Below are 27719 nucleotides of genomic sequence, written 5' to 3' on the forward strand. Positions count from 1 at the left end.
GGGGAGCGGCGGAGCCGGTGCCGGGGGGGACGCGGAGGCGAGCGGGGAGGCCGTGAGGGACGTGCCGGTGTCAGCGAGGAGGGGGTGGGCTGAGCGGGGGAGCGGGCCCACCTCGCCGCCGCCTCAGGCAGCCTGCGGGGTCCCGGGGGGAGCGGGCTGCGCCCCCGTCTCCCGCCCGGCTCTGAGGAAAGCAGGCGGCAGTTCTCGGCCCGGTTTTGCACCCACGCTAAAGCCAGGGCGAGAATAATTTGGCAGAGGTTTTCCGAGCGGGTTCTGCCGCCGTGGAGGGACGGGTGTCGTGGGAACCCGGCCCCGGGGGAGCGGGGCTGCGGGTCTCCGGCCGGGGAGAACCGGTCCCTGGGGCTCCCCGTGGGTTTGGCCCCTTGGGAGAGCGGGTGTTTTAGTGGGGGCTGAGTTTGCAAATGTGTTCAGCCCATATATGTCTATGCATATGTATGTATACATACGTATGATTATGAAAAAATGTTACCGAGTAAACGTAGCTTTTAAAGCTGGAATAAATATAGTAGGAAATCTTTTCTTCAGGTGAAAATACCATAAAAGTCCCTCTTGAAAAGCTAATCCTATCTTCAGAGTAAGTCAGATTATTTAGGGTAGACAGTTTTTCTCTTAGCCTACAAAAATAAAAAAAAGGAAGGATTCTCAGCAGTGGTTTTGCTTGGGGAAGGAATTACATTTTTGATGTATAACTTGTTTTTAAACTGGTTGCGTTCTGCCAAGAGTTAATTGGTCTGTTTTCAGGAAGAAGCTCATCATAAAACAAACCTCAGCATAATTGCAGACAGAAAACATCTCGGGCACACCACCCTTTGGTTATATAACTGAAAAATGTATTCTGCTCTTACCTTATTTTAGTGTTATTCGAACAATCTTTTTCTTTTTTGTAGAACGTGCATAAAGACATCAGGTTTCTTCCTGCTTTAGGAACCTGAAAGAGAAGGACAAGCAATGGTCTAGAAAGGCAGTGTTTGTAAAGTGTAATAGTTACAAGTAATACTTCAGGTTTCTGCCTTTGAAAAGGTACCCAGAGAAAACAGAGCAACAGGAGAGTGATTTCTGAGTTTTTAATAGGACAGAGCATTTACACAGCTGTAGTACATGAAGGGCCTAACTCCTTTCCAATTGACAACCCTTGAAACATGATTGTGTGGGAATTACTGTCAGGTGGTGAGTAGCCATATTCACAGACAAAAATGTCACGAGCATTCAGTGAAGGAGTTGCTTAGAAGCTTAAAATAAAGTTCTTGAAAATTGTTTCAGTTCTTCCTGTCATGTTAGTTACATAATGTGTAATCACAGAAACTATACTGCTGCTTTTGAGACGTTACCACTATGTGTGTTAGGATGTGGTTCATCCCCCAAGTGAGTTTTTCACAGTCTCTGACCAGCCAAGAGGCATGGTGAGACTTGTGGCATGGTGACTGGAAACTTCCATTTCAGGTTAGAACCAGGATTCAGCTGTGTTAATGTTGGTTTGAGAATTTTCACCAGTATTTTGCAATATCAGTGAATGAGAAATTCAAGTGAATGTAGTTGAGATGTCAAAATATTATCTGCCCCCTTATTCCACTGCAGGTGCTGAACACCAGAGGTGAAATGGTAGCTACTTTGTTGCTTCAGCCTGCAAACCAGTCTTGTGGTACAGCCAGCCTTTGATAATACCATTAATGTGCTAGATTGAGCTGTAGTTCAGGCATATAACTGCTGCAGGTAATGATCAGCTGATAGCTGGGGATAACATTTTAAGCTGTTGCAGCTAAGACCAAGGAGGCTTACTTTTTCAAGGCCAGATTTTTTTTTAATGATCATGGTTCTGGAAATACAATGCTATTTTAATGCCATTTTTCTGGGAGCTTTAAAAGTAGGGTGTTTTAAAGCCAAGATTTACCAGTATTTGGTCTTACTTTGATTGTCTTGTTGCAGTATTGAAGGAATTGTGGCATTAAGCTTACCTGTGTGTAAACCACTTAAAACTGTTAACAGGTCTACAAGTCTGCAGCCAGTTTGTATGAGATAGACCCAAAGCCATTAGAAATGTAGGAATTGATTTTTAAATGAAAACAGAAATTTCACAAATTTTTTCACAAGGTCAAATGTTTTACAAAAATTAGCATCTTTGTTTAGTGTTCAGAAATAGATTGGCGACACTTAAGGATGTGATAAAGATCTGTACCAGAGCAGAAGTGAAGAAATTACATGGTGTAAAAGTCAGTCAAATTTGGTAAAGGTGAGAAAGGAAATATAGCAGTAGCAAGCTGCATCTTTATCCATTCACATGTAGTAGTCAAGTAGACAGTGGTCCTAATTACATCTGTGTTTTTCAAAAGAGTAGTTTTTCTTTTGGCATCTGCGCTTGCCATTGTGTTTCAGAGCTCATAATCTCAATAGAAGGAGACTCATTTTGATGACATCCATTTGACAGTTGTGAGACTAAATCCCGTAAAATGTATCGGGGGAGGCCCACAGTTCTGTGTAATTTTGAAGGTACTTTTAAAAATGTGGTTCTTGTTGGAGTTGTTAGGGTGGAAGGCAAGGGATGGATAAATTCAGCAGGGAAAAGATGTTTCTTCTGTTGGGTTAGAAAAGTATGAGCACTTCTAGGTATTTCTCCTGTGTGTGCTGGTGGTCCAGCTAGATGCTGACTGAAGACTGGCTAGAAGGCCTCAAGGCTGCCAGGACTTTGTTTGTTTCCTGCTATGCATTTGTTTGGCCCGAAATTGCCTTCCTGCTTTTCCTGTCTCTTGCAGCTGTTTTTAATATAAATACTAGCTTTGATATTTAAGGAAAATACTGTGGCTTCCTTGAATGGGTGTAAACTGACTGCTTGAGGAGGCAGGGAGGAGGAGATGTGGTTGCCTCACTGCACTGGAATTTGGGACCTACTGGCTGCAGTCACACCTGTGTCCCAGGCTTCCTGTGGGCAGCTCTGCCTGTCCTCTGTAGAGTGAAGTGCTTGTGTTTTTCTTGACAGGTCTGAAGTATGAAGTTGTGTAAGGGATACTATAGAAATGCAAGTTTTCCATGTGAAGTGAGATGGGCATGTTTTTGTAATGTGTACAGGAAGTAAACGAAAGGCAGTCTGGAATCCGTGGTGTTCACTTAACAGCTGGTTTAAATTATACATCTTAAAAAGATTTTATTAAATATTTCGCCTTTAAATATTTAGGGAGGTGAAGGCATGCTGTTTGGTGGTGTGAGTGACTTCAAGCTACAAAGAGTTTGAAGTCACTGGTTAGAAAATCTTGAAACTATACAGCCCTACAGATATGCTAGACACTTTACGAAGAACTTGGCCAAAACAACTGATTTATAGAAAGATGTACAAAATTTGTTACACGGAAGAGTTTGGTAGAGACACAGGGAGGCGGAAAACCTGTGAATGTAAACACTTTTGCATTTCAGCTCAATAGAAATGCATGTTGCCTAAATATGGGTGGAGATTTCACATGGTGTATTTATGTCTGGGAGACAGTGCAGTATTATAGAATTTCTTCATCTGCCTTCTAGCAGTTGGCTTGGCAGGTAGGCAGTACTTGAAGAATCTTAATGTAGGCTCTCAGCCTTGTCATACTAGTGCACTCAAAATTAATTGAAGATCAGCTTAAAAATCTGACTTCAGAAATGTAACTTTTTTTTGCTTTAAAATTATTGTTTTCTGTATTGAAACAGAGCACATAAGCATGTTGCATTTGTATTTATTCTTCAAGATAATGGCAGCTTGTGGATTGGCATGAAATCAGTTGCTATCATTCTGCATAGTGATGCTGTTTGAAGGGTGAATATGTACTGCCAGTTCTGGCTGCATTCTACATGGGGAATGCTATGGCTTTTTAAAGACTTAATTTATGGAATTGTATCAGTGCATGAAGCTCTTGCTTTCACTGGTATTTTCCTGACCAGACTATCCATTTGGCTCAGTGTTATAGTTCTAGAAGCGGTGCTGCTGTTTCAGCAAAAGGGTACCAAACCTTTATTGTATACTTACTATGACTGTATCGCATACAGAGAGGAGGGACATTCCTTCATTGTCTTGTGAGCTTTCAGTTGGGAGCTGTGAAGTTTACTGAGTTTTCAATGTCTAATCTGAGGTTTTATGCATTGTGTACTCAAGCTGCGTTGCATTTAGCTGTACTGCTTGGTCTGCCATCATTTAGCACAGTCAGCTTTTAAAAAGAACCAGTCCTTTTATTATGGTTTCTAAACGTAGTGCTTCTTTAGTTCTAACTTTAATCTTCTGGTTTCTTTGAGTCTCTCCTTGTGTTCATCAGGGTTTTGAGGTACATTTGAATGCTCAGGTTATTCCTGTTCTAGTTTGTCACTGGCACAGTAAATAGTCCTGATCTGCTGTTTCCCAACACAACATGACAGGAAAGCAGACGCAGACCTTAATTGAGGCTGTAATTCTGTGTAGGCATTCATCTGTTTTCGGTACTCGCCCGACTGACGGTACTGACGTGTCACTTGCTGTGTGCACTAGTCAGACATCTTGATTCAGTTCTCTGTAGGGCTTGGGTTTTGTTCAACAAGCCAGTGTCAGATGCTTACAGAAATATAATTGGTATGAGATATGGTTCACCTTTTAAAATGCAAGTGATATTCTATTTATTTTTGGTATTGTGCTGGTCTGTACTAACAGTAAGTGAAAACTGGCCTTTTACGTAAGAAATTGAAACTGTTGATGCTTTTTGTTTCAAGTGGGTTTAGCAACTAGATGTGCATCATTCTCATAGCAGCTATGAGTCAGGTCTGTGGTAGTAAGCAAGTTCTCAACTGTATTAAATGCTTTCAAGATTTGATTACAAATTGTTTTTTTTCCCCAAGGAATATAGTTGGATTGGATAACACAGTTTGTTTAATTTGTTATTTTCAAGTAGCTGTAGAACTGGTTTTGCTGAGCCTTGTTTGTTTTTTACCTTGTGTTTTATTTTGTACCTTTAAAGTTTCTTTGAGATGGCTTGCGTCTGGCATACCCAAAGGTAGATTGCAGGTTTCCCGGAGAACCACTACTGTTCAATCTGGAAAGTCATCTGCAATTAAAATCTTGAATTGTTTGGTACATACATGGTTAAAAATACTTAGTTTTGCGTAAAGCAACATTGGGTTGCTTTAGATAATTGTAGTGGTTCTTTGGTCAAAATTGTAACTGTCTTGTGTGCTTTACCCTAAAAGGAATAAAACAGTTTACATCCAACCAACCAAAGGATTTGTCTAGATTTCTGAAGGGTTAAGCTTCAGATTTCTGCTTAACTGTGAAGTGACAGCAGGATGGTTGCCAAGTTCCTCTGCCTGTTGTGGAACTTGGTAGATTGAAAAAGGGATGCTGCTGTCTCAGGCTTGTTGTTGGATAGCTATGAATGCCAACTTAGCTAGCAGAGATCTTCAGAAAAAGTAGTTTAGAGGTCTTGGTTATTAACCTTTGGGTTGCAAAAATAAAAGCTATTGCTTTACCTTAAGAAGCATCTGCATGTTTTTGTGTGTGGAGCAGCCTTGTGAATGAGATTAGGCATCCTACATCAGCAAAGTCACCTTAGAGTTTGGATTAGCTTTTAGTAAACTATGATACTTTAAGAATGTAGAATCACCTTGTAGTGCTACATTAACCAGTACATCTCACAGTCAAAGACAAATGCTTTGCAGTTCCCTTATTTTAATTTCTTCTTTTCAGGTATACATTATTCAGGTCAGTGTTGGCAATCATCAGTGGACAGTCAAACATCGTTACAGTGATTTCCATGACCTGCATGAAAAGGTAAGCATATTAAAACTGCGGCCTCGGTCTCTTACAAAACATTGTACAGTTTCTTTAGTTCTGTTGTATGTGACATGAATTCGGCCCTCAATAAAGAGCAAGAATATCTGCCAGATACCATCTGAACTGCAGACTAAATCCTTTTTGTATGAACAATATCACTTACCCCTGTTACACTCCCCTCTTGAACTGGGGGACGTTGGCCTGGACAACTTTGGCCTTGGACAGAAGCTTGTATCAGAGAGTGGGGTTCAGGCTAGAGTCATGAAACATTTTGCCAAGAGAGATGTTTTTGATCAGCTGATGTGGTACCTAAAAGCTGGATTGCAGCAAAGACACTCTTCTGGGAGGGGTGGATGATAAAACTGTCCTTAGACAGTAGCTTGAGGTATTTACTAACCAGTGCTGATTAAAAACAGCAAGAGAAAATGAGCGGAAGTCCACTGCATTCACGACTGGGCTGTTTTCCTTCTCCAAAAAGCACCAGTTCTTCTGTTGTTTTATCACCTTAATTACATTCCGCACTGTAATACTGTGCGTGATTCTCTCAAATGCTATTATTGAACTTCTCTTCATTTTATGATAAAATGTTCTTTCTGAAAATGCCTAAGACTTGGAAGTCAATAGCTAAATTTACTGAAATAATTGTATTTTTGGACCTTACCAACATCAGGCAATGTGCTTTTAATGTGTTCTATGCAAGTTCAGATGGTGAGTCAGGAAGTAACTCTGGTCTTTGTCTTTCAGCTTGTTTCAGAAAAGAAAATAGATAAAAATCTGTTACCTCCCAAGAAGATTATTGGAAAAAATTCCAAAAGCCTGGTGGAGAAAAGACAGAAGGAATTAGAGGTCTACCTGCAAACCCTGCTAGTCAAGTTCCCTGTTACTGCTCCAAAAGTTTTGTCACACTTCCTACACTTTCATTTATATGTAAGTTATGTTTTTAGCATATGAAATGGAGTTCTTACCCCCCTCCCAAAGGCCATATCCCCCGAAGTTGCTGCAGAGCGCATGGAGAGCAAGTTGCATTGGAATCTTCACAAAGTAGCTGAAACTGCTCTTTCAGCATTTTGCACAAAGTAACAAACAAAGTATATTTTCAATATTTTTGACATCACTTTTTATTGCGGTAGATACCTTGCTGGCAAGTAGTGTGGGCAGGGACTCCAAGAGGAGAAAGTAAATGCTGGCAGGATAGTTGGAAGCTGTGAATAAATCTGAAGCTGAATTGGTTGTTAGGCTGAAGTCAATAGTGCTGACTCTCTGAAGGAACATTGCGTAATTGATCCACACACACAGACTTAGTGGTTAATGGGTAGAGCTGTGGTTCACACGGAAACAGTTTCCAGTAGCCCAAATGAAGAAAAATGGTGCTTCTCCATGAGAAGCACACTGATGGAGTAGCCTCTGGAGAATAGCTCCAGCCAGCAGACAGAACGTTACGGTAAAGGATGCTTGAAGTAAGAAGCAATGGCTTGCTTTCATGTTCAGATTGCAATCTGTTCGTTCATCTCTTGCGTATAATTAAGCTTTTTTTTGCAGTATGGCATCATGTAAGGGGGAGAATGAACTGCATAAGGAGGAAAATGCACTGGAGAACTCAGTGGAAAGGAAGAGCAGTAATTGCTTTGCGGTGGGATGTGCTGAGATGGCTCTTCACGGTTTCATGTAAAGGCTTCAGAAATGAGTCACAAGTGGTCCATTAGGTGTGTTAATTAAGCTTTAGCAGCAAAGAAAAACCTGTTTTAGTTATGTTACATGAACATAATTATCCTGGTGAGACTTTAGAGTTTGACTTACATAAACAGTAGAAGGTTTACTTTGTAGTATTGCTATTGCCCTGCAGATTTCAGTGAGAAGCACAAGTTTGTCATGATCAAACCCTCTAAAATGGATTAGAGGTTTTAAATGTATTAAAAATGTGTGTAGTAATGTAGGGACAATTCTGTTCAGATGGAGCAAACTTCCCAATCACCAGGAAGTTGTGTAATTTTTCTGTTCTCTGGCTACTCTCTTAAATGATGTCTGTTTCATTAATGTTTCAGTGCTGTAACTTCAACAAAGGTTTTTATGCATGCAGAAATTCTTCCTAGTCCTGCTCTTGTTTTTCAGTTAGACTTTTTTTTTCCTCTTGCTGTGATGTTCATCCTTTTTTACTTTTCCAAAGAACTACCATTATTTGGATATGAATGCTTCCCTGTTTCTATACTGTGCTTGTGTATTAAGAGTAAAGTTGTTGCTTAATCTGCATTTCTTTGCTTTAGGGGAGTCTGGCTTGAGGTATAAACTCAATTGTTTTTGCTTGGGACTTTAAAGTTCTTTTAAGTATTTGTTGAAAAAAAGTTAGCTATTCAGCAGAAAAGCTAAATATTTACCACAGCAATTCTACTGGAAAATAACCTTCCTGCAGAACTTTGATCTTTTAGAATATCTTGGTTACTAGACAGCCTCTGTGCAAGCTTGAGCCATTGTAATCCCTAATATTGCCTCATTAGTTTTATATAGGAAAGCTGCAATATTTTGTCTATTCTTATTTGTAGTGTTTTCAGTAGGGATTATTTAATAGAACTAAATGGAGTAGAAATACCTACTCTAATACATTACAACCACTTTGAAGCCTTTGCGTGTCACAGGGAAAAGCCAGGTGTGGCTTAGCAAAGAGTAGTTGCATGTGACAGCAGTGCAGAACATTATGGTTACTTATTTTGTTGCACTGTATTATACTTTGTCATCTTATGACGTTTGGTTTGTTAACTTACAGATAGAAGCTTTTGCAAGAAAAGAATTGAGTACCCACAAACTGCTCTTTAGAGACACCTGCAAACAATGGACTTCTGTAGGTTTGATGCATAAAAGTAGAGCTAAGACAGAGGTCTCTTCTAGACAGAGGAATAGAGTTGCTTTTTTTGCCTGCTAGTCACTGAACAGTCCAAGTCATAATCTTGTTTCAGTTATAAATGTAGAAAAAAATCCTGCTCTGTCCCAGATGACGAAAGGGCTACAGAGTATAGTTTTCAGTTAAGTCTGTGCATGCCAGATGAGTGTAATTGGCTTATTCAAATGAGAGTCGGAATTGTTGAATTTTATTTGAATGCAGCTTTTAGCTTGTTCTCAAAACTGTGGTGTGGAGCCTTTGTTCATCCTCAGTGAGTGGGGTTTCAGTTATACTAAGAATGTGTTTTTCTAAAATGCTTGCCTCATCAAATGAGCTGAACTGTCTGCTGCAGATGTCCTGTGGATTTATTCCCTTGTTATGAATCATGAGGGATTTGTCAGCGAAGTAAACACATCACATATTCATTTTGTGATGATCCATAATGTCTATTTATCCTTTGCAACTACCTTAAAATGAGATGTGTGTGTCTAGGGGAAGCTTCACTATCACAAAGTAGTTTTATTTTTTCTTTTTGTGGGCCTTTGAGAGAGAACTGTTGGAAATGCTCAGAACTATATCTGGACTTCCACAGAGCATTTATTTTGTGGAAAGAAGTATGCCCAGATGGGAAATACTTGTACTGATCTCTGAACTTCCAGAAGAACAAATCCCTGCATTGAGTTTTCAGCCTTTTGCTTCCCTCCTGGAGCTTTCAGTGCCTGGAAAGGCAGTTGAGCACCTGGGTAGGTCCAGGAGGGTGGAGAAGATGGAGAATGGGGAAAAGGGGCTTTTGAATTACTCTGCAGCAAGCATAATAGGGTTGAAGTTCAGAAGACTAATTACTTTTTACATATCTCTTCCCTGTAGACCTGTTAATCTAAAGTTTTCTGTGTATTAGTGGTGTTCTGAGGAAATGTTGAGTGCTTGATGCATTAGGTTAGTCTTGATGTTAAAATTTGAAGAACACTATACTTGTAATAGTTACTTCAGAACCAAGCTTTCTTTGAAGTTGGACTAATGATGGCTAGTAATAGTTGCTCTACTTGCTGTTGCCCTTTCTAATATATGCAGGATGTGATTATTGAAATGTAGTTCAGTGTCTTCCATCTTGGAAATGAAAATCATATGAAATCATAATTTCTGGTCATTTTTATGAAGTATTTTCAAGTTGCAAAGAAGTCTATAAGACACAGTCACAGTTGATTTCTGCTTAAAAAAGTCCTTTACCACAGCAAAAAAGGGAGACTTCAGCAAAGGTACACATTGAAAAATTGGAACTCTAAGCATGTAAATAACACTTGATTACAATGGTTTATTCTTTGCAGGAGATCAATGGGATCACTGCTGCATTGGCTGAAGAGCTCTTCCACAAAGGTAAAGAGCTTGCAAGAATTTAACTGGGAATGGTTTCCTCTACATGCGTGCATTATTATACCTGTGATATTTAATCTCCAGGCAATGAGAGATCTGAATCTTTCATGTCAGACTATAAGACTTTTTCTTCACCTTTTTCTTGCTGTTTGCACTTTCATTCAAGCTGCATTTTGGGAGGAGCTGTAACAGTAGTTCTGCTATGTTTGGAAACAAAATAGAAGAAGTGGTGAATTTAGGTTTTGGAAAGGCCCAACTAGTCTGTGTTGTTAAAGGACAGGATGTGGTACCGGTGATCAGAAGCTTTTGTTACACTAAAACACACCAAGACAAAGTTTAACCTGTACGAAAGTTTGGTTTATATCAATGATTCCTGATATAGTGTGTGGTAAATGCAAGAGACCCCATTACATATCTAAATTAACACTGGTCTTCCACAAATCGGGAAACATGAGACCTTCTGGTCAGGTAATTAAAGGATGGCCTTTTCTGAGGCTAGCAGATGAGAATGACATGCACTTACTGTAACTGCAACAGCTCTAACTGGTCCATTAACAGCAGGAGGCATGTGAAATGATGAACTCATGCTAATTTTGTTTTGAAGGACATGCTAGATGATACTGTATTGTTCCAGTTGGCGGAGGTGATAGGTGAAGCTTGTTTCAGCATGCCATTTCATATTGTTCTGGCACAAAATTGACGTTAGGTGAAGCCATTTCAGAGAGTCCACTCCAGCAAATTTTGGAACACTTTAAGGAAGCTCCTGAAGAAATCCTTCCTGGCTTTATAGTGCCTGCAGTCTCACTGATACCAGAATCATTGATGTCTGACTGCTGTGTATTAGTGTAGCCATCCTGTAATGTACAGCGGGACTCTTGGAATTGCTCCCACTGAAGCCAAAGGGAGTTTTACTCCTCAGAGCATTTCTGAGAACTCTGCTTGTCATGAAAGCTGATGCTATCTTGTCCATGAAGTCAAACTGATGTCCCTAAAAGGAAGAAGAAAAAAATATTAATTCTACATGTGCATGTTCTGACTGCTGTAGTCCACATTAACTCTTGTAGTACCTTCAGAGAGGCTTTTGGATCCTGTTTCCTACTGTTGCTAGAATGAAATGGCATTGTAAAAGTATTATCAGATAATACTTTTTCTGTTCTGGGAGTTTGCACTGGTATTAGTGTGGTGAAAGTCCTCATGCTCTCTAAGAAAAGATACTGGCTACAATTCTGCCTTTAGGCAGCATAGCAAAAGATGTAAAGTCTGTTTTTTAGGTGGCAGGCACTGCTTAGTCAGCATAGAGTAAGTCCGAAGTGCTATAGAACTTGGAGATATCTTGGGAAAAAGTTTACTATCTCTTATATTGTATAAATGAACTTTGATTCTAGTCCTGTTAAGACTGAGAAATTTGTCATTAGTTGCATTAGGACCTTCAGGTTTTTATGATGAGAGTGTCTATTTAAACACCTAGATTATTCTGGTGTTATATATCTTAATTCAGCCATTATAGTTTAAAGTGGCAAAGAAAGGACATTGTTTTGGTACCTCAATCATGAGCTTAGAGTATAAATGACAAACATTTGACCTCCAACATTAGATCTTCCACATACCGTTTATTCTTTTGTAACCATTGCAGCGTTGTGTTTCATACCATCGTACTCTGTTTTCCAGGAGAGCAGTTATTAATGGCTGGAGAAGTCTTCACCATCAGACCCTTGCAGTTATATGCTGTCACTCAACAGTTGCTACAGGGGAAGCCTACATGCGCTAATGGAGATGCCAAGACAGATCTGGGTCATATTCTAGACTTCACTTGTAGACTCAAGTATTTGAAGGTGAGCTATACTTGCACATATACTGGACATGTTGTTTCTACCAGACCGACATGATTTTTAGCATACTTTTTGAGTCTAGTTTGAATGCACAAGAACTTTACTAGTAGTAAACACCTGCAAGTATTTAGAATTCAGTGTTAATCAGGTGTTTATTCTGTCAATCTTCAATACGCATACAGTTCTCTAACAAAGGTGCTGATTCTCTGATGTGGTCTCTTCAGCAGTGCTCTCTGTAGAGATGCAGTCACGGAATCTTACTGGGTGATAGTAGGAATGGGGAGGTAGATAAGTACTATTGTCCTCAACCCTGCATTCTTTGCAAACACTATGTGTATGTGTATACATATGCATACATGGACATGTGTACATAAATCCTGTCACCTTTCTCAGCTTTGACTGTATCTGAAAGTTTAAAAAAACCTAACAAAACCCTTATTTTCACAGATGAGATGGTCCTGAATTTCTAGCTAAAATATCATTTCAGAATAAATGTAAATGTAGTCTCAGAACAGATGATTTTTGTCTGGAACCAATTTGGTTTTATCCTACTAAATAAGTGAATTAGACTTTTCCTGAGTCTAATTTTTTTGACACTGCATGCTACAGCTCAAAAACTTTTTTTTAGCCCCTTGAAGAAACAGCTTCCTTTGTGTGGTGCATTCAAAAGGGGAAACAAAGGAATGGATCAGGGGAAGCTTCACTGGAGGATTTAGGAAGTTGCGAAAGCAAAACCACAGCTGTACTGGTATTCCTGTGGATCTTCAGTTGACTTTGACCATCCTGTCTGCATAGAATCCTCTGAAGAGAGGATTCTCTGGCTGGAGAAGAGCATATTGTTTAGGAAAATAGCCATCTTCAGAATTTCTGGTCCTTCTGAATGCTTGTGAGTGGGCACCTTCGGAGCTTGTAAGATACATATAGAATCATAGAATAGTTTGGATTGGAAGGGTAAGACCAGACAAAAACCTTAAAGAGTTCTCCCAAATTTCATTCACAGCAAACATAAATGAAACCACCTGTCTTTTATGCTGCTGACATGCTCTGACTCCAGAATCTAATGACCACGTGAAAATACTAGACGTATTTTTATTAGATGTGTATCAAAATCTAATGTTTTCTTCAAACACATCTTGTCAATGCCTTGAACTTCAGCCCCTGTAGTGGAATTGAAGACAGTTCTGTCTTGGAGGATCCAGATGTTTCAAGGAAGTTTTTTAGCAAATGCAGCTCTGCTTGGTCAGCTGAGAATGAAGCCTTGGTCAGTCTTGCCTATGGTTATCTTTTTTGCATGCGCCACGTGCTACAAAAGACAAGCACAAGGTGGCAGCTCAAGTTCAGTGCTTCAAGTTCAGTGCCCTTAGCTGGAGCAACTAACATCTTTTTTTCCTGAAGAGTTAATCTGTGAGTTTCATGAATCATTCCACTCTACTCTGCCCTGGTGAGACCGCATCTGGAGTACTGTGTCCAGTTCTGGGCTCCCCAGTTCAAGAAAGACAGGGAACTGCTCGAGAGGGTCCAGCAAAGGGCAACAAAGATGATTAGGGGACTGGAGCACCTTTCTTATGAGGAAAGGCTGAGGGACTTGGGTCTCTTTAGTCTAGAGAAAAGAAGATTGAGGGGGGATCTTATTAATACATACAAATACTTAATGGGAGGATGCCAGGGGGATGGGAGCAGTCTTTTTTCAGTGGCGCCCAGTGATAGGACGAGGGGTAATGGGCATAAACTTGAACATAGGAAGTTCCATCTTAACATGAGAAGGAACTTCTTTACTTTGAGGGTAATGGAGCACTGGAACAGGCTGCCCAGAGAGGTGGTGGAGTCTCCCACTCTGGAGACATTCAAAACCCACCTGGACGCTGTCCTGTGTAACGTGCTGTAGGTGACCCTGCTCTGGCAGGAGGGTTGGACTAGATGATCTCCAGAGGTCCCTTCCAACCCTAACAATTCTGTGAATTCTGTGAAAATCCACTGCATTGATCTTTTAAAGTAGGTTAAATGCTGTGGACTTCTGCTTAAGTCCAGAGCTGCTTCTTGCTTTTGTATTGACTCATAAATTGGCTGAAACTTTGGTTGTCTTTCCAAGCTGCTGTATTTGTGCTATTGCCTGTGTAAGACTATCTGAAATGTGGACTAGTTGGATTATGTGTACTAACTCTGTTCTTAAATGTTGATTGCTAGGTCACTGGAACAGGGGGACCTTTTGGAACCAGTAACATTCAGGAGCATCTCTTGCCTTTTGATCTGTCAATTTTCAAATCGCTTCATCAAATAGAGGTATGACTGAGATACTGCTCATAATTTTATAGATGCTCTGCAAATGGCAGGTCTGCTCTCAGAATTGGTGATTGTACTCTTTGATTTGGTGCTGCGTGTGTCTTCAAAATAAAGTGATTTCCAGCATATACGCAAGACCTAAACCAGGGCGGCTTTCCATTGCCTTGAAGATCTAACAAATGGGTTATAATGGGATCTCTTATTACAAACTGCTGCTCATTTGGAAAGCACCAAATATTTGTGAAAATGTCCTGACATTAAATGTGCTTGGGAAAGTACACTTTTGGTTATAGTGCTTCTTGCTTGATAGTGTGCAGAATTTTCATTGATCTGCTTTCACTGTGAATGACAGGGTTTCTAGTAGAAGTTGTTCAATGAGTATTTTATGACATACTTTCCTAAACACTTCAGATCTTTCCAGAGAGAGAATTTACAATTGTGTTGTGCAGTCTGTGCTCTGTGTCTACTTTTGGTGGGTGCAGTACCTCTTCTAGTACATGAACATTAATGTATCATTGATATGAGAGACTGAGTTGGTTAAGAACTGAAGTGGATTTCTGAAGTCTGTGATTTATTGACATTTTAATGTGGGAAAGAACTACAGCAGGCCGAAGAGTAGGAGAGAGTCTTAACCTACTGCAGAGAGGGTACTGCAGAACAGTTATCAATTTTCCCCTTTCCTGTGAGCATGTATAGTTTCAGGTGTAGCTTTGCTTAATGTGAGAAGGAAAAAAACCGGGTTTTGCTCTTGAAGACTTTTGTAATTGTATGTTCATGAAAAGTTCTGGATTGACTGGCACCAGACTGACATTTTTGTCTAGTAGCAAATACTGTCCAACAATTAATGGTGGTAAACTGGTAAGAATTTTTTCAAGGGTGGCAGGAGCTCTGTCTCTGTTTATTGTGGTTTCCCTGACATGCCAGCAAATGTGCCGGTGGTAGTGGTTGCACAATGTGTGCGACCCTCTACAGAAGAGGACCTGGTTGCTGGACAGAGGCTGTAGCAGACCTTTGGTGGCTTTGTTCCAGCTCAAGCTACGGAAAAGACTTTGTAATCTTAAACTTAGTCTGTGTAATTAGATCACTAGTGTATTAAATGCTTAGATAAGTATCCTCACTTCTTAGGCATTCCTTTTTTCTTATTTACAATATAGAACATGTGATACCAAAACATGTTTGCAGGCAGAGCCATAGTTTGAGATACTTCTCTTTTTTGGTAACAGTAAAATACTGTGCCCTATTAAACTGCTTGGGTAGTTTCACCTTGAAGGATACATGAGGCAGATAAAAAGTTAATGGAGAAGAAGCTTTGTTCAAATAAATGTTTGAATTCTACTTTTCTATAGTCGTGTCTCTGATTTCTTGCTTTAGTTTTGCCAAATGTTGGTATTTCTGACCTGCAATCTCAGGAGATTTTAAGGGAATGCTGTAACTACTTTCCAAATTGGTAGAGAATCTGCTATTGAAGCTTTTAGCTGACTCTTCCACGTCTCATATTTGTCTGTCCTGACTTTGTAACATAATTTTTTTTTAAATAGATCAGTCATTGTGGGGGAAAGCTTATCAAAGGGCTGACTTCATCAAAACATGCCCTGGCCACAATGAGTGTTCGATTTTCAGCAACATCAATGAAGGTAAGAGTGAGTTCCTACTTCTGGTGAGTGTTTAGAATGTATGCAAAAATATCATGCACGCTGTGGAAATATTCTTTTGGAGTAGTGTACTTCTCTGTACTGCCTGTTGGAGGTTCTGCTTTTAGAACCATGGAACTGAAGGGGTTTGCTAACCTTTCAGAATCTCAGTTTTAAGTGAAGTGCTTACATGTGTCCCTTCACAGGGACATTTCTGATGCTTTTATTGGAATGTATGTTTCTGGTATTCATCCAGAACTGAATGCGTATGTCTTATTCTTTTCTGTGGGCTTTGATTTGGCAAGAGATATCCAGCAGCATAAATTTCACAGTCTTTCTATTGTTCCTCCACATTCCCAATTTGGATTGACTGCTAGTGTTGGAACTCACTCCCTGTAGATCTAAAATAATTCTGACCCACTCAGCTCACATTTTAAGACGTACAACTTTAATCCAGGTGAGTATAAAGCTTAGAAACCTTCCTTACTTACACAAGGTTGTTTGGATTGTTTTCAAAACTGTTAGTTTCACTGAAGGTGTAAGCATGATATTTTAGTGTGCTTGTCTTAAATAGGAAATCCTAGTGCCTGAGGCTTCTGAGTTTGACCAGTGGGAGCCAGAGGGTGCAACTTCAAGTTGTCCAGTGACAGCAGTTATCCCAACTTGGAGAACTTTAACAACTTTGGATATGAGTCACAATAGCATCTCTCAAATTGATGATTCAGTGGTAAGAAACATTTTCTTCGTTTGTGAAAAAAAAAAAGTATGACTGATCTTCTGTGGCATATTACACAGCAGGGATTTTACAATTGCTTTATATATCTTTTTTCTGAAAGATTTTAAGCTGCACTTACATTTTTATGTTGATTAGCTACCCAAGTTAATGTTTAGGAGATTTTTTTTTTTACTACTTTGATATTTTCTTAGCTAAAGGAGAAGTTTGTCATTCTGTGCTCTGTAAGCAACACTTCCATGAATACTTACTTTTTGAAACATGCTTTTACAGTTTGCATTGGCTTGAGCCACTTTAAAAAAGTTTTTTTTAAAAAAAGAGAACAAAACCTGTATTGGGCTCAACTTGGGAGTGTTAAAAATCTGTGGCTTGCTGGTAGCCTTCTTGCCAGCAAAACAACATGAAGAGCACGGAAACAAAATTTGGAGTATTTTGCCAGTACCTTTGAACTATGTTTTGTAAATCAGTTATTAAGCAAAAAATTTAACATTCATCACAAGAACATGTGCCAAATATGAACATAATTTTTTACTTTAGCTACTCTTGTGAAGCAGGAAGTAGTTAGGTCTGTAGCTCAACTAGAGATCATGGACTTGGAGCGCAGTTTCCTTGTTCAGGATTTTTTGTCATGTAGACTTAGGGTTCTTCAGGTCTGAGTCCAGGCCTTAACTACAAGGCAAAGCATTGGTGAGATTACAGCCAAAATAAAGCATCAAATTCAAGGTTTGAGTCCTCCAAAAATAAAAGTGTTTCTGGGTTAAAGTGCATTTTTGAGAGGTTTTGTGTGACCTTGTAATTCTTGGCTAGCATGATCAAAACATGGAAACAAATCATTGAACTTATTCTGGTTTTTGGTACTGTCGTCTTTGTCCAGGTTTCTGTGTAATATAGATATGCTTGTTGATAAGACAGAAACACCCATTAATGAGTTTGATCTATAGTTAATGGGGCTAAACTAGGAGCAGCTTGCTTCTCTTCAGTGAGAAACCAGCTTTCAAATTAAAACTTAACCATGCTCCTCAGAATAACCAGGTTTTTGTAAGAGTAAGATTCAGCTCTGTTGTTGCATGGGGATATATGGAATGCTTTTTTAATACCAAAAGCTGAGAAGGAGAGACTGTGTATTGGATGATACCTTTCCTTCGCGTTGGTTATCTAGTATTGAAGGAAGTGTGGCCCCATTTATAAGCTAAAATGCATTCAACGCATTTTTTTCTACTCTTCTAGAAATTAATTCCGAAGATTGAATTCCTGGATTTGAGTCACAATGGGGTGTCTCTGGTAGAAAATTTACAGGTAAGTGATGCTTTTGAGGGTGATTTTTCTTTTGCAGACTGCCTGAGACCTTAGAACAGTTTTTTTTATTGCTTCAGAATTTTGTTGTTCATCTTCCTCATGGAGAATAGCTTAAGCCCAAATAGCTTATCCTTCATAACATCAAGTACTCTTTTAATGGTGCATTTCTTACTTGCTCTGGATATTGTCATTTCTTTGCCAATATTGACATGCAACATTTAGTTCTTAACTAAATTCATTCACTGCAGCTGTATCTGTGGGTTGGTAAAAATGCAGTTGAAGTTGCCTATCTACAAGCTTGAACTTGTGTAATGAACTATTTCATGTCATGTTTGTCATGCTAGGCAGTGTCCAGCATGAAAACACTGTTGCACTAAAAAATGAGCAAGCCATAATACAATGTTGTTGATATTGCTTAATTTTAATGGTGTATGATGTGGATTTTCTGTGTTTCTGTAGCATCTTTACAACCTTGTTCACCTGGACTTATCCTACAACAAGCTTACATCACTAGAAGGTGTTCACACAAAACTGGGAAACATCAAAACTCTGAATTTAGCAGGAAATCAGCTGGAAAGGTTGTGTGGTCTCAACAAACTGTACTCATTAGTCAACTTGGATCTGAGCAACAACAAAATAGAACAGGTAACTGTTGATTTTCAGTGTCAAATCAAATTGTGCATTAGATCATGAGCAATTTCTTCTAGTGGGTGAAGCTGCAAATAAAACTGGCTGTAGCAATTTTTCCTCATTATTGTAGGTATGTAATTTATGCAAGAAATGCTCAGTCTGTATTCTCATTTTCATTTAGCCAATCTGTATTCATCCTTTTATTCAAAAACTTTCAGATTGATGAAGTAAAAAATATAGGAAACCTTCCATGCTTAGAAAAGGTGGTCTTATCCAGCAATCCGTTGAGCATCATCCCTGATTATCGGACCAAAGTGCTTGCTCAGTTTGGGGACAGGGCCTCAGAGGTAAGCCACGGTGCATCTTCTTCCTTTGAAGCTGGCATTTGAAAAAAATCTTTTTCAAAGCCTGGTGAGGAGAGCAGTGTGAATGTTCTAAAAACCTGGTCAGTTTTTAGTGTGCATTGGGGAAGATCTGTAGAGAATGAAACCATATTAACATTATTTGACTATGCTCCTGGATCTAAATGAAAGTTTATGCTGCCTTCATGGGGTAACACAATTGTCCTAGAAGGATGTTAAACTTACCAAGCATTTCTGAGTTTGTGTTAAATTCATATCATGTCTATCAAGGTCTAGTGTGATAATGGTTACAAAGATGCATGTAGTTTGCATTAAGCTAAGATAATCGCTGATTATTTCATTAATAAAAATCAATTGCAGAGCTGCCCTGTTTTCAATATTTTTAGATGTTTTAACATTTTTCTTAGGTCTGTTTGGATAACATTGTTACCACAGAAAAGGAACTAGACACTGTGGAAGTGCTAAAAGCTATTCAAAAAGCAAAGGAGGTGAAATACAAGCTGAGCAACTCTGATAAAAAGGTGAGTTTAGCGCTGTGAGAGGAGTAGAATGTGCTGCGTACAAAAAAAAAAAGCTTAGAAAAAGACTCCTACAAGTTAGATCTAAGCGGAGTTCATTGAACTTTCCTTAGCATTAAAGTTTTTACGCTCTCTGCATTTTAATGTGGTATGAACTTTTAACATTGCCTCTTTCCTATTTAGTTTTCAATGTAATTTCAGTAATTATCTGACCTCCCTTTTTATGCTGGCTTGGGAGAGAGGAAGTGGGAGGAAAAGATAAAATGTCTTAATGGTGTACACAATGAATATGCAGTGGACCTTAACAACCATATTTTACATCTTACAGAAGTATTGCAGAGGCATGATTTTACTGCTTATGTTGCAGAGTACTGAAGTGACTTTCCCAAACTTTCTTCTTGTGGGTATTTAGCAGTGTGAAAGAATCAGAAATCTAAGTCCTCCTTGCCTTCTCTCATGTGTATCTGTATAGCTGCTTAGTCTTGTTTTGGTAATAAACTCATTATCAAAACTTGTTCTGTCCCTTCAGTGTAGAAATCCTGTTTTCATTCTCTTGTGGTTTGTGAAACTCACTGCTAGTTTTGTGCATACAGTGATTAGTTGGTGATCAGAATTTCTGTAAATGAACTCTTAGTCAAATTCCACTTAGAGTGGAAATAGAAACTTCAGAGGATGTGCCACTTCTCTCCCTGTTTCTCACTGACCCCCCCCCCCCCCCTAAAAAAAAAAAAAAAAGCTGGCACTATCTTCCCTTTTACTAAAATTGAGAAAGCTTGTGTAGACTTACTTTAGTTCAGGATCTAATGTGTCCTGTGTATTTAGGTTTTTTCTTTAATCACTGCATACTTTCTTTATTAGATCAGTGAGGACTCCAGGCTCACTGCTGCCAGCTCCAAATCAAACTGTTCTTCTCTTACTGTTCGTCCTTCCTCTCCCTCTCTGCCTCGTCCTGTCAGCTCCAGCCAAGGTAATCATGTATGTATCGTGCTGCTGGGCTGAGCCACTTGGTTCTGCTTTTCTAAGCTGCATTGATATACATGAATATTATGTGCATGGATATAGGGCGTATCAAGACAAAGCAAAGACCTGGTGGTATTGATTTAGAAAGTGGAATTTGTATGTGAATCAGCAAAACTGACCTGTTGTTCACCATAGTGTTAATTAACTGTAGTGGAAGTTTGGGTCTTCTACTGCACAATCCTGCAGAAATCACCAGCAGGGGACTGTGTATCTTTTCCTAGTTTAGATACCTGCCTTTTGGAAAACCATGGCATGTATAGACATGTTTTAAAATTACTTCTCTGCCTGTTCTTGGTCTGCAAAATGTGAGCTCAAGCTTCCGTTATTCCTCTTTTGCAAGAGTTGCATTTCTGTCAAATCAGAAGGAAGATGGAAAAAGGACATGAGTAAAAGGCAGTTGTGGGATTAGTGTTCTGGCTGAGCTTGTGATTTCAGCACATGTGTTGTGCTCTACAGCACCTGCTAACCTTATCTGAAAATTACTTTTACTGTATGTTTCAAATAAGCATGCCTGTTGCATTAGGAACTTAGAAGAATGGCTTATCTTTCATCTTTTGCAGGAGCCCATAAGACTGACTTTTATATGAATATTCATTTGTGACTGAGAAGAGACAAGGATACTATTTTTTTTGCTTTTGCATGATTGAAAACTTAAAGTGCAGTAGGATATGAATAGTGGGAGAAGACTTTGTAACCATTTAAAAGAATAGGGATTATATTCTCAATTTGGGGTGGAACAACTTACTCTTACCAATAGATTGGTGGATGGGGGAGAGAAACATGCCTGAAAAGCTTGATCTTTGTAAAGTCCATTGCTGTGATTTCTGCAAAATGAATAGAGTTGATTAGTTCACTTTATAGTTCACTCTACAAAAATGAAATTGTTCTGACAGGCAACTTAAATACAGGCTTAGTTGCTATTTATGTATTTCATTTCCCTTTGTATTCCTTCTAGATCACTTTTCATCTGCAGATGAAATGCCAGTTTTTCCAAAATGAAGTCAATGCTCGTTTTAAAGTATTAAGCATTTTAAGTTATAGGATTGAAACAGTTTGTCTATAGAACAACCTGCAGTTTTATACAGGACTAGCTGTAAATATGCACACTAGCAATAATTGTGACTGTTTACAAGTTATTTGCTAATAGTCTTTTTCTATTACAGTAAATGTTTAGGAGCAAATGAGTCTTGGGAGAAAAAAAAGTATAGATCTTTTTCTGACGTACTTGGGAGTTTTATGCAATCATAGAATAGTTTGGGTTGGAAGGGACCTCTAAAAGTCATCTAGTCCAACCCCTCTGCAATGAGCTGGGGCATCAACTAGATCGGGTTACTCAGAGCTGCCACCAGTCTGACCTTGAATGCTTCCAGGGATTGGGGCATCTACCACCTCTCTGGGCAGCCTGGGCCAGGGTTTTACCACCCTCATTGTAAAAAAATTCCTTCCTTATGTCTAGTCTAAATCTACCCTCTTCCAGTTTAAAGCCATTACCGCTTGTCCTGTTGCAACAGGCCCTGTTAAAAACTTTGTCCCCATCTTTCTTACAAGCCCCCTTTAAGTACTGAAAGGCCACAACAATGTCTCCCAGGAGCCTTCTATTCTCCAGGCTGAAAAACCCCAACTCTCAGCCTTTCTTCATAGGAGGAGTGTTCCATCCCCCGATCATTTTTGTGGCCCTCTTCTGGACGCAATCCCAAGAGGTCCATGTCTTTCCTGTGCTGAAGGCCCCAGAGCTGGGTGGGGTCTTGCCAGAGCAGAGTAGAGGGGCAGAATCGCCTCCCTTGACCTCCTTGCTGTCCTTCTTTTGATGCAGCCCAGGATACGATTGGCCTTCTGGGTTGCGAGTGCACATTGTTGACTCTTGTTGACACTCTTTTGCACCCACCAGTACCCCCAAGTCCTTCTCGGCAGGGCTGCTCTCAATCCCTTCATCCCCCAGCCTGCATTGATATGGGGGCTGCCCTGACCCAGGTGCGGGGCCCTGCACTTGGCCTTGTTGAACCTCCTGAGGTTCACATGGGCCCACTTCTTGAGCTTGTCCAGGTCCATCTGGATGGTAATCCCATCCCTTATAGGAGGATTGGTGTAAGAGTCAAGGTTTATTTACTGTAGTCTTTTTTTTCGTAAGGTTCCTTTAGTAGAATCTTGGGGGAGGATTTTATAAATAGTGGGGAAATGAGGACAAGGGCAGCCTATTTCTCAGCTTTAACAATAGAAATTATTTGCTACATATCTAGCTATCAAAGTTTGTTTTCAAAATACTGATTTTGACAAATTATTTTTTAAAATGGAAATACGCTAGGTAATTAAGTTTCCCTGTTAGACCTTAAATCATGAATAACGGAATTAATTTCCTGATATACTATTTCTATGAATTGTTTTCTCTGCAGTTTTTCTAGACACCATCTGTTTCCGTAACATATTATTCAAATTAAATGTCACTGGCAAATGGCTTATGGAAAAAGATTAAATATTTATATAGGAAACAGAAAGACAAAAATAATGCTGTCATGTTCTGGTTTTCCTGTCAATTTGTTTCCTTCTTGCTAACACAGTATTTTCTTCAAGTAATAAATACCTCTTGTGTTTCCTCTGACTGTGAGATGGTTTGATGTAATCTACTAAACTTTACAATCAATCCAGAAAGATATATGCAGGAGTTTTTATGCTGAAGCCAGAAACATATCCACACTGTAATTCTGTTGTTTACTTGCACATTTATATACTTGAGCTCTCTGGCTGGCTCAGTGGTAATGCTGAAAATTGATTTTCTCCATTGCATCAGTGTGATGCTGTGAATATCAAATAGGCAAAAAGTTAAATGTCCCTGAGAATGTTGGCTTATATGCATTCATAAGTTTTTACTGAGGATTTGGCTTTCAACCCTTCAAAAAGGTTCCAAATACAGTGAGATAATTGTCTTGAATGGCATTTGAGGGACCAGACCTTCTGAGTCTGGTTGAAGGTTTTACACAGATATTATACTTGTTCACTTGAAGCCTACAGAAATTTGGGAGAATGCTACAAAGTTTACAAAGAGTGCTCTGCTGTGTTTTTGCCAGCCTAGCAATATTTTGGTAAAAGAAGGGTTAGTATTAACAAAACTGACTAATCCTGTTAAAACTAAATAATGTGAAGAATTCTTACACCAGATGTTGAGATTTAAATTGATTGTTAGCTTGAAAAATGAGCTTTAGAACTCTTTAATGCAACTTTCAGTGCTGTTAAATGTATTTCTGTAATTAGACTAAAATTCTGCCTGCTTTTGTTTTCTCCTGGCTATTATGTGAAGATATCCTTTAGCATTAATGAGTTATGATCAGGTCTCGATTATACAATTTTAATTCCACTTGTTTGGCAGATACTGTTAGACACTCATTTTGGTTTTACTTCAATGATTTTTAAGAGCTGTTGATATTTGTTCTAGAAATAATTTGTGAAGAAACAGTCCTAGCCAGCAGTTTTTTGCAATCCAGTGGTTCGACTCCTACAGACCATACAGTTCCCCAGAGATGCTTTGAAATACCAGACTCCAGATGTAAAAATCGGGTAATTTCCATCCTTCTGTTTATTTTATGGTACTTTAAAGTGTTTTTGCAAGCTTATTTCTGATACTAAACTTATGCTATCATAGTAATCCATAGCAAAGTCTTTTGATTCTCAGAGCTATTAGAAGGGAAAAGGAGGTAGCTCCAAATTTGAGTGAAGGGGTTGATCCACCATGTAAATTAAATGCATAATCTAAGTTTACCAGAGTTGTGGAGGATTGTTTCACTGTCGTGACTGAGATGTTCACCCAGTATTAGTATCACATCACTTAATATCCCCTTGGATACTGAGTGTAAGACTTCTATATTATCTTACTACAATATCAGGTTTTGGAAGGTAGTCCTCTTGCTAGTAGAGTGGAAGAACCTTCTCCCTGTAAATAGGTAGTGCCCTTAATTTGTCTCCTTCAAACTCCTGCTGTTAACTTCTGTATTGTGATTTCATTGCTTGTATTGGAAACACTCTTCATATGCATGGCTTCAAGGAATGAAACAGCAGGACCTGGGGGAATCTCTTCCTTCGCCTGCCAGTGTGGATGTTCTTTGTCAAGTTTCTTTACCTTTTTGCCTCGCTTTACTTCAGTAAAAATTTGTAGTGTGATGAAATGTCTATGGGTCACAGGTTGGAAGGTTGGATCTATTCTCAAGTCAGCAGCAGAGTTCATTCTTCTCCTGCTTTAATAGACCGCCCAACCTAAAGTAAATAGTGGTGCAGGATCCTTAAAGGATAGCTGTTCAACTGCCAGTGAGTACAACAGTCAGGACTTTGCAGTGAGTTGACTAGCTTTAAAAAACAGGAGCCAACATTAACTTTGCTTTTCATGTCTGATGAAGTCTGACAGTAGCTGTAATAGTTGATAGCTTCCTGATGCGTTCTCCTTCTCCTTAGGCACCTGCCTCTCTATTGGATTCATGCAAAAAGTATGGAAGCGGTCATCATATGTGGTAAGTCAGATACATACATTCTGGTTTAAATGCCAGTTAGCTTTTGGGTAGTTACAGTGAATGCTGCTAAACTCAGCCTTTAAGGCAAAACAGTCTCTTTCATTGTATGCTGCCTCTGGTGTTGTTTGGGTTTTTTTTAACCAAAATCAATTTCATGATGGTATAGAGTGTTTTTAACCTTTGAACCCTGGAATGCAGTTGGTAGTGTCAGAATCAGCAATAGCTGTATTGTAAAGTGCTTTAACTCATATGGACATACTTATTGGGGTTGGGAAATGGAGGATGAGTTAAACATTTTAGTTTTCACTTTCTGTAGAATTACATGCTACCAGCCTTTAAAAAAATCAATGGCTGTGTGCAGTTATTGAGGATGTTTACCAATATTACACTGACCTAACTGTAGTAACAAGAGTAAACCTCAAAGTTCTGAGAAGCAGCACCATGAATTGTAGGTAGCTATGGCTGTTTTTAAACTCAAGCTTGTACTTACTGTGGCTTGTTATCTCTTTTGAAGTTTGACTCGTTCAGAGGAAGAACACTGTGCGGTGCCTGACCCCTGTAACACCGTCATCTTGCCTTTTAATTGTATGTCATACACTGCCACAAACCAAGATTTTATCCAGCACCTTTCTGCCTTGATAGTGCAGACTGTGCAGAGATCGCTCCCCTCCTTCACAGAGAATAAAGGAATCCCTCTGGGTGATTACAGAACTACAGACAAAGCAGATGGATATTTTGAAATGGGACTTCATGAAGGAGATCAGACTTTTGAGTTCAGCACTACTTCAGATACTCGGTCATCGGACAACGTAGCAGTTGAGAGTGTTGACATAGTCAAAATTCTCTGGAGTTTTTCTATTCACATTCATAATGGACTCAGGCAGTTTGCTTCCTGTTTGGTTTTGACTGATGATATGCTAGCTGTGTTTGAGATTCCTCATCAGGAATTGAGAGGAAATTGCCAGCACATCTCTTCAGCCTTGAAATTAACACTGTGTTTTCCGTATACTGATCTAACAGAATTTGGCTTTCTCCTGCCAGAAATCTGCTTAACACTGAAGCTGAAAAACAGTGACAACTGCTTGTTTATTGTTTCAGACTCCCAGAATCTTCAAGACTTTTATTCCTGTTTACACACGTGTTGTTCTCAACACTACACATCAGTGTTACCAAGCTCCACATTGTACTGTGGAAAAGCAAATCTCCAGGAGTTTCTCTGTCAGCTTATGGAATTGAATTGCATTTCAGCAGAAGATGTTGAAATAAAAGGTTGTTTCCCAACCTATCTCATTAACGGGAATAAAACCAATGTTCAGAAAATCTTGCATCCACCAGAGTCAGCTGACAATAACAAAGAATGGTCAAAAAATGTTTTGTGTTCTGCACTTTATTCTTCAGTGTATAAATCTTCCGACCAGGGTCCCTGTGTGGTCCATCCGTGTTGGATATTTCTGACGCCCCAGCATTTGTACATAGTAAAGGTGAATTTCAGTTTACTGCCAGGTAAATGGATAGGCACAGAAGACTTGGGAAGTATATTTAAGCTGAATAGGATTCCGTTAGCATCACTTGTCTTGCATCCAACTCATGGTTCCATCCAGCAGAAGGGTTCATTTTTGGATGGGCACGTGCTGGAGTTGCTCATTGGATACAGAATTATTACAGCAGTGTTTGTTCTACCTCATGAGAAATTCCACTTCCTAAGAATCTACAGTCTTTTAAGGACACTCCTGCAGGATGTTAAGACTATTATTATTTTCAAAGCTTCAAACAAGTCAGATGCTGTAAGAAATCACATTGTGGACACAAACAGACATGGTCAGTCAGCAAGGTAACAATTCCCATAAAAGGTCTATTGTGTGGTGCAGAAGTTAATGTGGCCTAGCCAGTGTGTTTACAGTTGTCATTGTAATTGGTTTTGGCCTGTAGATGAAGTACTTTTTCATTCTAGTAGTATGTGTGAATGGTTATCCCGGGCAGTACCTGTCTACCTTTTTTGTTTGTTTCTGTTTAGTTTAATGGGTGCAACATAAAATGTATTTTCTTGTGGAAGGAGACTTCCTATTTCATGTGCTTGCAGGCTGAGGTCGTGGCAGATTGACAACTATTCTCAAGAGAAATCATTTAAAGTAAACTATTAAGAGTATAAGTTGCCTGTTCCTAATTTCTGAGTGAAATATAAAGTACTAATTTTTGTAAGGGAAGAGCTGTGTATTTCCTTAAACTTTGATTTAATGTGTTTTCCGGATCTCTTCTAGTTTTTGCAAGCCTCATCTGACGCTGTCATCTTTATATCCATCTGAATTTCTTATGCAGAAGATAACAGAAGATAACCAGATTCCTCTTCACCTTCACGTTTCTGTGTCTCTGCAGTATGTGGCTGGGTTGAAAGGAAATGCCCTAGTTGAGTTTTTCCATGGCAACATTGCAGAGGTATTGTGCCTAGCTCAGGTGTATAAAAAAAATACCTTGTGGTCTTTCAGTACTAGACAATATTTTTAAAAGAACTTTCCTGATCAAACTTAAGAGTTAGGCTCTGTGAAACCTGGAAGCATTTTGGACAAAAACCTGTTTGTCACCCCATTTGGGGTTCCGTGCTACAGTGATTGGCATCCTGCCAGGCATACTTTGCCTTCAGGATTCTTAATGCAAAACAGGAGAGTACGTTTGTTTATGTCATGAAGATATGATTACTCCAAGAACATTCCTCTTATTTATTTTTTTTTTAAGTGGCAAAAGGAAAGAAAATTACTGGAGTGGAATTATTTTGTGATGATACCTAACTAAATCAATAAATAACTGTCCTGACTCCTTGTAATATCGGTGCGTGAATACAACACAACGTGCTCATGGCTGTAGGGACTCCAGAAACATGAGCAGATAAACCTAACTTCTGCATAACAGATTAATA

The 27719-nt window shown here is 39.2% G+C and overlaps 1 protein-coding gene across 1 annotated transcript in view; it reads left to right on the top strand.

Moving 5' to 3' along the window:
* Positions 1-5647: 5647 nt before the first annotated feature.
* NISCH (nischarin) overlaps positions 5648-27719 on the top strand; it is a 26858-nt gene continuing 4786 nt past the window's right edge. The window contains exons 1-16 of the mRNA XM_009891282.1: positions 5648-5770; positions 6518-6700; positions 9971-10019; positions 11685-11848; positions 14030-14125; positions 15664-15759; positions 16331-16483; positions 17717-17785; positions 18245-18430; positions 18634-18762; positions 19185-19298; positions 20154-20262; positions 23743-23864; positions 24753-24808; positions 25323-26639; positions 27067-27241. Of these exons, the coding sequence (XP_009889584.1) occupies positions 5648-5770; positions 6518-6700; positions 9971-10019; positions 11685-11848; positions 14030-14125; positions 15664-15759; positions 16331-16483; positions 17717-17785; positions 18245-18430; positions 18634-18762; positions 19185-19298; positions 20154-20262; positions 23743-23864; positions 24753-24808; positions 25323-26639; positions 27067-27241 (3141 nt within the window). The remainder of the gene's footprint in view (positions 5771-6517; positions 6701-9970; positions 10020-11684; positions 11849-14029; positions 14126-15663; positions 15760-16330; positions 16484-17716; positions 17786-18244; positions 18431-18633; positions 18763-19184; positions 19299-20153; positions 20263-23742; positions 23865-24752; positions 24809-25322; positions 26640-27066; positions 27242-27719) is intronic.

The sequence above is a fragment of the Charadrius vociferus genome, unplaced genomic scaffold (genome assembly GCF_000708025.1).
Source record: "Charadrius vociferus isolate BGI_N301 unplaced genomic scaffold, ASM70802v2 scaffold758, whole genome shotgun sequence".
Lineage (NCBI taxonomy): Eukaryota > Metazoa > Chordata > Aves > Charadriiformes > Charadriidae > Charadrius > Charadrius vociferus.